Here is a 14,588-nt window from a genome sequence, read left to right as displayed (position 1 = left end):
AAAAAACAATTTTCGTAAAATAAAAAACAAATTCGTTGTCTCGTTTTAAGAAATGAATAATCAGTTTAAACATTTTTTTCGTTTTGATATTGCCAAAAGTACATTTAATTTTTGATAGAGGTGATTACAAAATAATAAATTTTATTAAATAGATATTACCTACTATTATAATTAATATTATTTAGTATTATTAAAGTAATTATTAAGAAAAAGTGTTCAAAACCGTCGGTAAATAACATAGGGTAATTWCTACCTTTGAAACAAATTAATTAATAATAAGTTAATTTCGGAAATGGAAAATTTTATCTGGTTTTATTTCAGTTTTAAATGTTACCTARTTGTAATTTTGTATATTTATACAACGTGAATTTTATAAATGAAAATATAGAGATTTACTTTATTTGCTTATATCTTGTCGATTATCTACGATATTTTAACGCAAAATTTTATCGGTATTCCATAGAAAACAAAACTTTTTCCAACAAGAAAAAACTGAATTTTTGTAGCAATTTTGAATTTAATACTAAATAAAATATTTGCATATGGAAGTTTAACAAACACTGAAATTAATAAAAAAAAATCTTTTTGATGACTTTTGAAGACATTTTGGGATTCTCCATTTCAGAAAATCAAGGTTTTTTACATAGATATCTTATCTAACACATTTATTTGTATTTGTTTTCTTACATTTTTAGTTTGAAAATTAAAAATTCAAGAAAATGAATTTATATAGCTATTAAGATAAGAGTTTTAAACTATATTTTTCCAACACTAAATTATTAATAAATTATTATAAATAAATATGTCAAAATTGTCAAAATGTCAGAATAGGTGTATTTTATGTGATTGACGACGTATTTTACAGAAAAAAAAGCGTAACATAATTAATAACTGGAACATTTAGCTTTATAAAGTTATACTAAAAAAAAACGCAGAATACAATAAATTGTTGGAAGTATTATAAAAAAATTGTTGCTAATTAAATAAATTCTAAAACTTAGTTTCAGTTAAATTTGTTAAATTTTACAAAAATTGCACTTTTTTAAACTTTTGATAGAAATAAAATTAATGAAATTTTTGTTTTTCATCGTCGGAGGATTTTTAAATTTGTCAATTAAACTTTTAAGGCTTAATTTTAAAATTATAGTCAACTTGAGTACTCGAGCAAAGTTCCAGATGTTATTCTTTAGAAAATCGTTGCTATTTTTATTAGCCAATAATAAAAAACTTTAGTATCATTCAAAATTGCATTGCAAATAAATAGTAGCGCTATCAGTTTAACGATTTTTATGGACTTATTTACTGTCAATAATGTAGTAGATTTTAGTACTTCCCATTCATCAAATAGTTTTTTGATTTTTGAAATAAAAAATGTTACTTACTTGGATGCGATGGGGACTAGCGTCCAGTCATACCCTTGCAAAACTTTAGTAACCGCATCATTAATTTCACTTTTATCAAGTTGTTGTGAGTTGGAAGAGCCACTGTTTGAACTTCCATTGTTATCTTGAAGAATGGAAACGGCGGCCGCCGTGACGCTCGTCGCCGTCGAGGCGGTGATAGCCACCGAAGAGGTCCGCGACAACGAATTCATTTCAAAAATAATCACACACGAGAAATTTATGAATGAATTTCAACCACCTGACGACAAACAATTTGAAAACAATCAAGTCCTGTTCGGATGGCATGCACTAGCACCTTCTACGACACCAATCAAAGAGTGCTTTGAAAATCTGAGAGCTGTTTCTTTAAACCACGCACTTGTTTGGAGTGTTTATTGGCTGTCTCTTTTCCGTTTGTAAGGTAAAGAAGGACGAGATGGTTGAGTTAAGACTTTGCTAACGAATGACTTAACCAATGGCAGACGGGGATATACGCCTTTGGACGGCGATTGGTCGATTGGGGTTTTATTTTTTATTGAATTTGCATTTAAATTTTGGATAGGTGAGATGTGAGGCTAACCAGAACGGTGAGTTGGGAGAAGTAGGTAGGACTGTGTTAAAGTTGGTTCAATTTTTCTCTCAAGTAGGTATATTTTCGCTACGATTTAATTTGCTTGTTTCAAAATCTCTATAAAATAAAAATTAAAAATCATTGTCGGCAAAAATGAATCGACAATAATTTGCTCCCATTTTAATATCTGTAGTTTATCTTTTGCTTCACAAGTGGAAAATTTGCTGATCTTGTGGTAAAAAAACGTAGCTATTCTACTGATTGCCTTCTAAGGGATGGTTATTAAGTATTACTAGGGTAAATCCGAGAAAAATGGATTTTTACACATCAAAAGTATTTTTTATTTTGTTACGTTGTCTTAAAGTCCATACTATTGAATTGAAATAAAGATCATAATTGTGGTCCTTCTCTCGCGGACTTACCCTAATTAAGATAATTTTCGGAACGTTTAATTTTCAGTGTGAATATCAGTAATAAATTTTTTTTATCAACTTTTATTGACTTTAAAAAGAATAAATTATTCAAAATTTTTCGAATTGTGTGATTTTGTTCTGATTTGAAATACAGGCTGCGCCAGAAATCGCGCTCGAGAGAAAAAAAATGTAAGGAAAGATACCAGAAACATGGAGAAAATGTTAAAAAAGTTATGAGAGTTTAAATTTTGCACTTTGACTCTATTTATTTTTGTTGGAAAAATATTTTTTTATTTTTAGAAGAGAAAACAAGGAAGCTGTATTCAAACTTTGTGATTTGTGGCTTTTATTGGCAAAATTTTTGTATCATTACTTGATAATTATAAAAAACAAGGCAAGATCATCAGTGTCATTAAATATACATCAAAAAATGTCAAATGTCAAAAAGTAAATGTCAAAATGTTTTGACAGATAGAATTTTTTAAACATTTTCATAAGTATTTAGAGGTAGAGCTTATTCCATATCTGGTGGCGAACTGACAGTGACAGAAAAGACACTTGGAGTGCGCCCACTTGGTTAAGATAAAAAAATACATGGGCGTATTTTTTCTCTCTAAAAATTTTGAAGACAAGGATTGTTAGGAATATCATTTTTGAAAATTCTTTTCATGCGTTAACAATTTAATTATTTGTTCAGCATTCTTCATCTTATGTACGAGTACCTACTTATTAGAATTTTTAAAGAATAACAGTGGTTTTGAAATATTATTTCATACGACGCCTATGAACAATATTTTTTTTTAATAGTAAACATATGTTTAGCGTCAAAATTCAGTCATTTTTGAAAACGTTAATTCGCCACCACAAGCTATATGTTGTCAACAGGTCAATTTTTTCTTTTTAAAAAATACAAAATTTTCAACTTGATTTAAAATTGTGTTTGTTTTTTATTGATATTATTTTACTTTTTGTGATTTTTTTCGAAAACTACGTAATGTTTAATATTTTGGTGTTCTCATTTCCACAATTAAAAGATAAAATAGTTAGGGGCTTCCTTAAAAAAAATTCGATGACGTCATTACTAAAAAACTAAAAAGTGTAAAATTTTAAATCAAGTTGAAAATTGTGTATTTTGTCAATTTTGAAAATTGACCTATTTGATCATTTATGCTAAGACAAAATATTTTCAGTTTTAATAGATAATTCCATAATTTTATTTAATTTTAATTTTTTTGTTTTATCAGTTTCATATTTGGTTACTGATTGTAAAATTCCTTTGGGATGTGCTGTGGAATAAATTATTATTTGCAAAGAAAAAAACAATCATGTATTTTACATTTAATGATGTTAGACCAAAAAAGTCTTTTTTTAAATTACTTTTACCATTTATGTAAAAAGAAAAAATAGACGAAAAAAAATAGAAAAAAATATGTTATCTAAGGTTTAAAAAGTACTTTATATAACATTTAATAAGACGATGAAACAAGTTTTGACCACTTGGAATTTCAGAAAATGTTGAAAGGTAACTCAAAATTTGCTGAAAATGCTCAGTAATACTTACGTAATCAGTTATCACTTCTTACATAACTTATCTATTATATATATGAAAAAAATTTTAACAAACAAATTCTTTCTTTGACAAGTAATTTCAAGATTTATGTAGTTCTATCATTTTTTTTTTAATTTTTAATAAAAATTAAAACTACTTAAAATTACTTGAATTTTTTCTCTGGGGCGCGAGTTCTGACACACTCTGTATACATAAGTGTTTAGAGGTATGTTGGATTAAAAAAATTTTGATTACTTTTGGCATAAACATAGAATGAAACCGGGAGAGATGGACCAGCAGAAGAGATGAATTTTGCTACTTAGAAGGTCTCTACGATTCTACCTCTCATTGAAAATGTTAATGTTTTAGCTCATGATATGACTTCTAGAATATTTTTGACAAAAAAAATAATTTTATAGGCAAATTTGATTTAATTAAATTATTATTTGTGTATAAATTGACAATTCTTGTAAAAAACAGCCTCTGAAGAGCAAAACCTGTAGGGTAATATATTTATATTTCGTCATTGTTAATGTTTTAAGTTACAGTTAGACACCGCTTTAAAAAATTGTAACCCAATAGGAAATTACTTACATATTTTGGTATATTTTAAACAAAATCATGATTAAAAAAACCTTTAATCGTCTCAGGTGCAAATTTTAACTTATTACGATAGAAAAAAACCCGATTATCTGTCCTAATATGGTCCGGATTTTCCGGATAAGCCAAAATTTCGTATAATCAAAAAATTTTAATGTAATGTTTTATAATTTTTATATTACTTGTTGAATTACATAAAACGCTATTTTTTCTAAAGAAACAATTTTTGTTACATTTATTCTATGTATATGCCTTTTATGTGCACTAATAGACTACTTGTAACACTCCAAGAACAATGAAAAAAAAAGATTTGTTGCTTCTGAGAATCGCAACAAAAAAAAGACCAAAGCTGGATTAAACGGAGTTTGGAACTTCGAATAACCGGGAGCCGGATAATCGAGGCTCTATTGTATTAGTACTATCGTTTTGAACCACCTTGTATATAATTTACACATTTTATTAGTAAGCAAAAAAACTAAGTTGAAAATTTTGATACCCCTACTAATGTAGGGGTATAATTACAGGATTACAGTGTTGGGTAAAAAGGCAGTAAATTATAAATGATGTGTTGTTTATTGGCATCATGTTTTAACAATTATTAAATATTATTCTAATATTAATTTGGCAATAATGTATGATTTTTCAGTTTTAGATCATTTGGAAGGGATTAATTTTTTTATACAAATAAAAAATGAGTTGGCAGCACTGTCAAGATTTAAAAAATTTCATCGTGTGATTGTGGTTTTATTTTAATACAACATTGACAATAGCAACTGTCACACTCGATTTACTTGTATGATTGATTATGATTTCCGGTGATCCAGAAGTTAAGTCAAGTTGTTCTTCACAATTTATTTTGCTCTATAGTGTATTTATTTTATACAGGGTGCGCCAGAACTCGCACCCCAGAGAAAAATGCCATATAAAATAAGATCCCAGGAAGATGGAAAAAATTCTATAAAAATTTCACAGTTATGAGAGTTTAAATTTTGCACTTTGACTTTATTTATTTCTGCTGGAAAAATAATTTTCCAAGTTTTTTTGCTATAAGCTATTAAAAGAGGAAACAAGGAAGCTGCATCGTAAATTGTAACTGTTCAATGTTATTTGTGGCTTTTATTGGCAAAATTTTTAAATTTTTACTAAATAATTGTAAAAAAAACATATACAGGATTATCAATATCATTAAATAGACGTAAAAAAAATGTCAAATGTCAAAAAATAAATGTCAAAATTTATATTATTGTAGCTGTTATAAATTTAGAATTTCGAAGTTGCTTCATTTTTGATTTTATTTCAGCTAAAGCTTTTGATTGAATTTGAGATGTAGCTCATTATCAAGTAACTAATATTAGCGTGCTTTGTTCCGCTTTGTATCTTTTTCATGTTGTCAATATGTTATCCTCAAATTGACAGCATCATCATTTGTGGGTTTCCTGATGATGACCCGTGCCTGAGTGTTTACACCTGGACTAGAACCGACAAAGACAAGAACCGCCTGCAAGCGTCAAATATTCATCATCTTGTGAGTTCCTAGTCGATGATTTAGCACCATTTGGGTATTCGCATATTTAAGAATTCCTAACACACAGTTCTGACAAAGATAAATGACTCACCCTTACCAAATGTACGCTTTTGTAACTTACAATAGTAAATAAATAACGTCTGTTTTTTCTTTAAATGGAAATTACCAAGTCAAAATTTTGGTGAAAAAATTGGTAGCAGCAACGAAATACAAAATTGCTGGATTTTTTGGACCCAAAAAAAGTAGTAAGGCGGAATAAAAATTATAAAAAACGCACTTAGAACGTTTTAATGTCTCAGTTTAAAATCGTTTTAAATTAATTTAAATTAAAGCTGTGACTAAATTATTCACGAGAAATATGAGAAAAAAAAATTAAAATCTGTGCTCCGTTTCATTTTTTTTTTCAAAATGCTGCGAATACGGTTGAAGATACAAGAAAAATGTAAGAAAGAAAGTTGTAGAGAATAAAATTTTCTAGTAAAAAGTCCGCAAGGCCATACCTCTATCTTTAATGGTTTAGGCCTCAAAGACGTTCAAAGAAGCTCAAGCGACGGATTCGTTGCATTTTTACTGGTAATTCAGTGCCAGAGGAACACTTTAAAGCAATTTAAACCTAAACCGTTGAAGATAGAAATATAGTCTCGGGGACTTTTTTGTAGCAAATTTTATTCTCTACAATTTTCTTTCTTACACTTTCTTTGTATCTTTAACCGTATTCGCAGCGTTCTCAAAAATATTGGGCGGAACGCAATTTTTAATACTGTTTTCGATATTTTTGAAAACGCTGCGAATACGGTTGAAGATACAAAAAAAGTGTAGGGAACAAAGTTGTAGAGAATTAAATTTCCTACAAAAAAGTCCCCGAGACCATATCTCCATCTTCAACCGTTTACCTTTAACCATATTCGCAGTATTTTCAAAAATATGAGACGGGTGCAAATTGCTAAATGTTTGAAATTTTTTAAATATAGTTTTCAATCAAATTTTTGCATTACCTTGATCTCTGACTATCTGTCTATATTTTTTTATTTAATTGCTCTTAAAACTTAAACGAGAAAGGAACAACTGCGCCATTTGTTGTCATTTATAACTATTATTTTTACTAGATTACAAGATTGTGATTTAAATTTTTCTAATAAGTGTTGAAGGTTTAGGTTTTTTACATAAATCTCGTAAATTTGTTCAAAAACGTGCTTAAATGCTTGAAAAAGGCAAACATAACACTATTTTTGGTCTGTAATTTTTTGCCTTTTTTACGAAATATTTACGTTTTTACCTGAAAAACATGCTGAAACACAAAAACAATGATTTGATATTCTTTTTGGGTTCGTTTTGTTAAAATTTTGCAAAAAACTTAAATTTTGCTTGCTTAAAGACTTGAAAAAAGTAAAGCAACACCATTTTCGACCATGTTTTTTCGCTTATTTTTGTCTTAATTTAGCTCAAAAATCATTTAAATCGAATGGAACTAAAAAAATTGTTTTCTTAACTAAATTAATGATTTTTTGATTATTTTTGAAGAACGGTAAAGTAACACCATTTTCGACCATATTTGAAGTTTTTTCGATTATTTTTGTTTTTATTTAGCTCAAAAATCATTTAAATTAAGTGGAACTAAAAAAATAACATTTATTTTAGGATTCCTAATTTAGGAAGTTTGCGCTTTGTTTTTAACAAAATTTTACAAATAGTTTGTTTCTAGCTGGATAAATGATTAAATCATTACAAATTGGCCCTTTTTCTAATTTGTTCCTTTTTAGGTGTTTCATCTCTAAATTTTCTTAGACGATTTTTGTGTTAACGTTTAATGACATTGTTTTCAAATTAATTAAAAAAATCGGAACTGCCAACTTCCTTTATTGAAATTATGAATGAATTCACTAGTGGTGCCAACGTTAAGACTGTTTGGCATTTCCATTAAAAAAAAACAGACTTTACTTACATCTATTTTTATTTTTGAACATATAGAGTATTCTATAAATGGTGGACCAAAATATTTAGTTGCTAGATTTACCTTTTTTTAAACACGCTATTATTTTTTTTTTAAATGGTGAAAAACTAATATTGCTCTATGATTTTGCATAAGTAATTCTGACTATAAAACTTTTTGGGACAGTCTGTATTTGTACAGGGTGTACCACATAAAAGTGTTTCTGGTGTAATTATAAATTATGTAAATACTTCATAGTCCGGTCAAATTAGTCATAAAAATAGTGGTCAAATAACGAAAATTCCGACAGAGCTAAATTTTGGTGGAGACCTTGGGTATACCATTAGAAATAAAGTGTCAAAAGTCCCCATCGATCCCATGTGTGCTAAAAAAGTTATTCGGGGTCAAAGGTCAATATTTGACGTTTTTTAGATTTTCTTCGAAAACGGCAAGTTTTATCAAAAAAGTAGCTCAGACGAAAATTATATTTCTTAAAATTATCTACAAAATGGTCTTTATACTTTTTTTCCAAGAATCACCATTCCTGAGATATCGCGATTTTAAAAGTTGAAGGAGTAACGTTCTACATCATATGCACATACAGAGTGCGCCAGAACTCGCGCCCCAAAGACAAATGCCATGTAGGGTAAGGTACCAGGAACATAAAAAAAAATTAAAAAAATTCTATCTATAAAAATTTCGAAGTTATGAGAGTTTAAATTTTGCACTTTGACTCTTATTTATTTCTGTAGGATAAATAATTTTCCACGTTTTTTTGCTACAGGTTATTAGAAAAGGAAACAAAGAAGCTGTATCCTAAGTTGTAACTCTGTTTAATATTATTTGCAGCTTTTATTGACAAAATTTTTGTACCTTTATCAAATAATTATAAAAAAACAAATACAAGGTCATCAGTATTATTAAATAGACATAAAAAAATGACAAATGTCAAAAAATAAATGTCAAAATTTTTTGACAGATAGAATTTTTTAAACATTTTTTCAGTACTCTGGGGACTACCCAATTACTCCCTTTCAAGGAAATGCGCGATTTTTTGAACAACCTGTATATATTACCAAATAAATTCTTTTTAATTCTAATGGAATCGAGATATTTATAAGTTTAATGAAGTAGAAGAAAAATTTCGAGTAAAATAAGATACCAGGAACATAAAAAAATGTTTAAAAAATTTTATCTGTCAAAAAAATTTGACATTTGTTTTTTGACATTTGACTATTTTTTATGTCTATTTAATAATACTGATGATTTTGTATATGTTTTTTTACAATTATCTAGTAAAGGTACAAAAGTTTTGCCAATAAAAGCCACAAATAACATTGCACAGAGTTACAATTTAGGACACAGCTTTTTTGTTTCTTCTTCTGCCTGTAGCAAAAAAACTTGGAAAATTATTTTCCCTACAGAAATAAATAGAGTCAAAGTGCAAAATTTAAACTCTCATAACTTTGAAACTTTTATAGATAGATTTTTTTTTTAATTTTTTCTATGTTTGTGGTACCTTACCCTACATGGCATTTGTCTTTGAAGCGGGAGTTCTGACGCACTCTGTATGTGCATACCATGTAGAACGTGACTCCTTCAACTTTTAGAATCGCGATATCTCAGGAATGGTGATTGTTAGAAAAAAAGTATAAGGACCATTTTGTAGATAATTTCAAGATCTATATTTTTTGTCTGGGCTACTTTTTTGATAAAACTTACCGTTTTCGAAAAAAATCTAAAAAACGTCAAATTTCGACCTTTGACCCCGAATAACTTTTTTAGCACACATGGGATCGATGGGGACTTTTGACACTTTATTCCTAATGGTGTACTCAATATCTCCACCAAAATTTAGCTCTGTCGGAATTTTAGTTATTTAAAATGTTTATTTTGACCGGACTATCAAGTTTATGTATTTTTTATAGAAATTATCTATGAAACATGTTTTTTTTTTCAGTAACATTAAAAAGTTGTCATCTATTAGCGCCTTTGGGACAATTTTTTTTTGAAACACTGTTTTTTTTCGGTTTTTGTTTTACTGTCGTAGTATAAGAAAAAAAATGAAACATGTTTTTTTTTTCAGTAAAAAGTTGTCAATCTATTAGCGCTTTTGGAACAATTTTTTTTCGAAACACTGTTTTTTTTTCGGTTTTTGTTTTACTGTCGTAGTATAAGAAAAAAAATTGTAGTTTGGTAGTCACACGGCATCTCGCCCTCTTCTCGAGATAAATGTACTAGATGAAATAAATGGAAGGGATCAGTTGAGCCGCCGCATGTGTCATCTATGGGGCGTAACGCGCGCCGTGACGCATGTCGTCGATCCGCTATCTACCTGAATCTGTCTCACTAATGACCATCTAAATAGAAATCTTCTTATCTATTCTATAATCAAACATAATCAGAGCGTATCCAGTGATCTATGAGATCTTAGTGCCAAAACATTGCCTTAAATTAATTAAGAGTGAGATTTTAACGTTAATTATGCTGTCTGGATTATTAATTTTTTCCTATAATTTATTATATTTACATGTCTTGCTACATAGACTACCCAGCTGCGCCTTTCTCGATTATTCAAAAAAAATAAATAAATAAATAGAAAAATTATGAAATTAAAGCACAACTTTAGCATCACACATTATAAATAAGAGATTCTTTTCATTTAAAAACAATAGAATAAAACGGTTTTGTGATTTTTTTAATAAAGTGCCACGATTTATTTATTTAATTTTATTTTTTACTGCAGTTTTTTTTTAAAACTCTAACACAAAGTCAGCTCAGAAGCGGACAATTAGCAAATTCTTTGAAATGTGCTTAAATTTGTGTTTTCTGAGATATTGAATAACTGATTTTTCAAAAAACGTTTTTTGGGGAAGAAACGTAAATGTTGTTTCTTTATTAATAAAAAATTATACAGAGCGCTTTTTAATAATTTGTACATACTTGAATGTCTACTTTTATAAAACAAATAGTATTTGTCCACGATTTCGTTCGCGTGGATTTCTGATATAAAAATGGCCCGTTTACAAAATAATTTTATAGGCCTATTCTATAGAGCTGGATACAGACAGGTCTACAGTTACAGGTCTAGCAGATAGATCTACAGATAGATTTACGGATAGATCTACAGACACAGGTCCATGCGTAGATTTACAGATAAATCTACAGCAACAGATATTTAGATAGATCAACAGACAGATCTACAGTTACAGGTCTGTAGATAGATCTACAGATAAGGTTTGTAGATAGACTGCAGTTATAAATCTATAGATAGATTTACAGATAGATCTACAGATATAAGTATTTACAGATACAGGTCTAGCAGATAGATCTACAGATAGATTTACAGATACAGATGGATTTACATATAGATCTACAGATTCATGTTTGTAGATAGATTTACAGATAAATCTACAGCAACAGATATTTAGATATATCAACAGACAGATCTACAGTTACAGGTCTGTAGATAGATCTACAGATAAGGTTTGTAGATAGACTGCTGCTATAAATCTATAGATAGATTTACAGATAGATCTACAGATATAAGTATTTACAGATACAGGTCTAGCAGATAGATCTACAGCTAGATTTACAGATACAGATGGATTTACATATAGATCTACAGATTCATGTTTGTAGATAGATTTACAGATAAATCTACAGCAACAGATATTTAGATATATCAACAGACAGATCTAGAGATAGATAAGTAAGTAAGTAAGTAAGTAAGTAAGTAGAACAAAAGATAGATTTACAGATACAAACCTGTTGTTAGATTTACATATAAATCTACAGCGACAGGTCTTTAGATGGATCAACAGACAGATCTAGGGATATGGGTCTGCAGTTAGATCAAGAGATAGATTTACAGATACAGATATGTTGATAGAGTTACAGCTACAGGTCTGTAAATAGATCTACAGATAATAGATCTACAGCGATGGGTTTTAGATATGTCAATACAGTCTAAATGACAGGCAACGTCAAGTTGAACGTCAAGTTGACATGTACTATGACGGACAAAAAAATAGGACATCATAATTTTGACATTACTGAAAATTCACTATAAAGTAGTCTTTGACTTTTCAAATGTCAGAATACTCAAAACATCAGGAACATCACACAACTACAGCAGTATCAAGTTTAAAGTACATTTGATGACTTTGCAGGTACATTTTTTTGTTCGGTGTGGTAAATTTAAAAAATACTCTTAGTTAGGACACTGTGTACACTTGGTTGCAAAAAAAGCATAAAAATGTCAGATTTTTATATTTATCCATAGTTTGAACATGGCTTAATTCTAAAATGTTAAGTAAGAACTGACAGTTAATCACAACTCATTAAGTTTTCACGTAAGCAACTAATTGATTATCTGCCCGACATATCCGGCATTGCAGAAAAAATTATTTCAATGTGACAGATGACAAATTGACAACTAAATTGACAAGGGCAAAACCTGTTTCAATCTAAAAAAATCTATTTTCCGTTTTTATTGCAACCAACTGTACACTATGTTGAGATGACATGATGTAGTCTATATTTGTGACAAAAGAAGTAAAAAAAAATGTTATCCAGAATAATTTATAAAGCCTGTATAACCTGTAATATAAAAACTTCTGACTTTTTATATTACTCAATATTGATTGACAACCTGTGTTTTACACAAACACACTGTATACGGTAAAAGTTGATTGGCTTGCCAAGTTGTCAGATTTTAACCTCATTTTTTATATAAAATCTTCCACATTGGATGAAAACTTATTCCAAATGTTGTGTTTTTGTTTAAAAATGGAAGTACGTACAACTTTATTTGATTTCAGCCAGTTTCTTTTTGGTTTTTTGGTGTAAAAGTTTGAGTTTGAGGTTATGTTACCCTTCATGTGTCAAAAGGTGGACACCATCGTACAAAACCAACGGTTATCATCAGTATTACATCATTAGTTTGACGGACTAGTATTCCAACGTGGAAAAAACACGAAATAAAATAATAATGGCTGCTCGCAAAAAAGAAACCAACGTTTGGAAGAAAAATGTTAATCATAACAGAAGTGGTAATTCGGTAAATTCCCCGACACCTGCAGAATTGAAATTTAAAGAAGCCCATGGAAAACTTCAAGCAGCAGTGCAGAAATATGTTCAAGACTATGAATCGTCTTCCTCGGAAGATGAATTAGAATCTGATAACATAATAGGTTTGTGCTCAAAAAACGAAGTTTCTCACTTTTAATTTCACATTTTTTTTAGGCGAAATTATCAAAAATTATACTAAAACAGGAGGGAAAGATGAGTGTTTAGGGAGAACTAAAATCTTCCTTCACGATTCATTTCTATCAGGGACTGCCACATGTCTAATTTGCATTTCTAGGATAAAAAGGGATTCTTCAGTATGTTATTTCCATTTAAGTTACTAGAAATGAATTAATTATTCCAGATTTGGAACTGCAACGCTTGCTACTGTGTCTTCCACCTAACTTGTATACAAAGATGGTCCAAAGACAGTATTTTTCAACAAAAACAAATCCAGGAAGCCCCAATTCAAGTCCAGAAAGTGACTTTAACGTGGGGTTGCCCCAAATGTCGCCACAATTACCAACTAGACGATATACCAGACAAATATTACTGTTTCTGTGGCAAAACCACAAACCCTGGACTCCAACCATTTCTAGTACCACATTCGTGTGGAGAGATTTGTGGTAAAGATTTAGTGCCACTTTGTGGCCACAAATGTTTGTTATTGTGTCATCCAGGTAAAATTCAACTTTTTTAATTTTTATTTTTTTTAACTAAGTAAATTAACAATGATTTAGGCCCTTGTCCACCCTGCCCTGTAACAATTAGTGTTACATGTTACTGTGGTAAAAAACAACCGGTTACTAGACGCTGCAGTGATAAGAAATGGTCTTGTGGGGGCCCTTGTGGAGAGTTATTGACCTGTCAGAAACACAGTTGTTCTGATGTTTGTCACCCTGGGGACTGTAAACCATGTCCGAAGAAAAGTCTCCAGAAATGTTTGTGTAAAACTAGTCAGAAGTTGCGTGATTGTGCTACCCCCATATGGCAGTGTGATAAGGTGCAATTGATGTTTTTTTTTATTATTAAGAAAAAATAATTGTTTTATTTCTAGGTGTGTAATAAACCACTCCAGTGTGGTAATCATTCTTGCGCAGTTATTTGCCATGATGGCATTTGTGATTCGTGTCCTTTGACGAAGCAAAGGACATGTCCTTGTGGCAAAAGCAAATATCAATTGCCTTGTATTGAAGAAACACCCACTTGTCAAGACACTTGCGATAAATTATTAACTTGCGGTCTTCATAGGTGCAATCAGCGGTGTCACAAAGACGCTTGCGGTGCGGTAAGTATATGTTTACCAAACTGTTTTGCTCATTAATGGTAATATTTTTAATAATACAGACATTTTTGTACAGTTTACCACATTTTTTTTTATTTACAATCAATGAACTTAAAATTATCATATAAACTATACAATTTATTAATTAATTTGAAATACCTACATTTTATGATACTTAGTTTAACTTAAAAAAATTGAATTGTTTTTTGAGAATATACACATAATGGATAATGATTATTATAAATACAAAGAGGAAAAAAACA

The 14,588-nt window shown here is 29.5% G+C and overlaps 2 protein-coding genes across 4 annotated transcripts in view; one reads left to right on the top strand and one right to left on the bottom strand.

Annotated features, from left to right (window-relative positions):
• The window catches only part of LOC123004263 (transcription factor SOX-9-like), an 18,009-nt gene extending 16,320 nt beyond the window's left edge, over nt 1-1,689 (bottom strand). Inside the window, exon 1 of the mRNA XM_044397441.1 lies at nt 1,383-1,689. Within this exon, the coding sequence (XP_044253376.1) occupies nt 1,383-1,594 (212 nt within the window). The 5' untranslated portion in view covers nt 1,595-1,689. The remainder of the gene's footprint in view (nt 1-1,382) is intronic.
• A 10,935-nt stretch (nt 1,690-12,624) lies between these two features.
• LOC123006061 (NF-X1-type zinc finger protein NFXL1) overlaps nt 12,625-14,588 on the top strand; it is a 10,947-nt gene continuing 8,983 nt past the window's right edge. Inside the window, exons 1-6 of one of the 3 annotated variants that reach the window (XM_044400438.1) lie at nt 12,625-12,767; nt 12,864-13,165; nt 13,218-13,357; nt 13,405-13,720; nt 13,781-14,043; nt 14,098-14,328. In XM_044400438.1, coding sequence (XP_044256373.1) covers nt 12,964-13,165; nt 13,218-13,357; nt 13,405-13,720; nt 13,781-14,043; nt 14,098-14,328 — 1,152 coding nt within the window. In that variant the 5' untranslated portion in view covers nt 12,625-12,767; nt 12,864-12,963. Of the gene's footprint in view, nt 13,166-13,217; nt 13,358-13,404; nt 13,721-13,780; nt 14,044-14,097; nt 14,329-14,588 lie in introns of all 3 variants that reach the window. The other 2 variants (XM_044400344.1, XM_044400255.1) reach the window with 2 other exon arrangements.

Source organism: Tribolium madens, unplaced genomic scaffold (assembly GCF_015345945.1).
Source record: "Tribolium madens isolate multiple individuals breed KSU strain unplaced genomic scaffold, Tmad_KSU_1.1 Scaffold_11;HRSCAF=98;Tcas5.2_LG3b, whole genome shotgun sequence".
Classification (NCBI taxonomy): Eukaryota; Metazoa; Arthropoda; class Insecta; order Coleoptera; family Tenebrionidae; genus Tribolium; species Tribolium madens.
The sequence above is the reverse complement of the archived record's forward strand: the minus strand, read 5'-3'. Positions and strand labels throughout refer to the sequence as shown.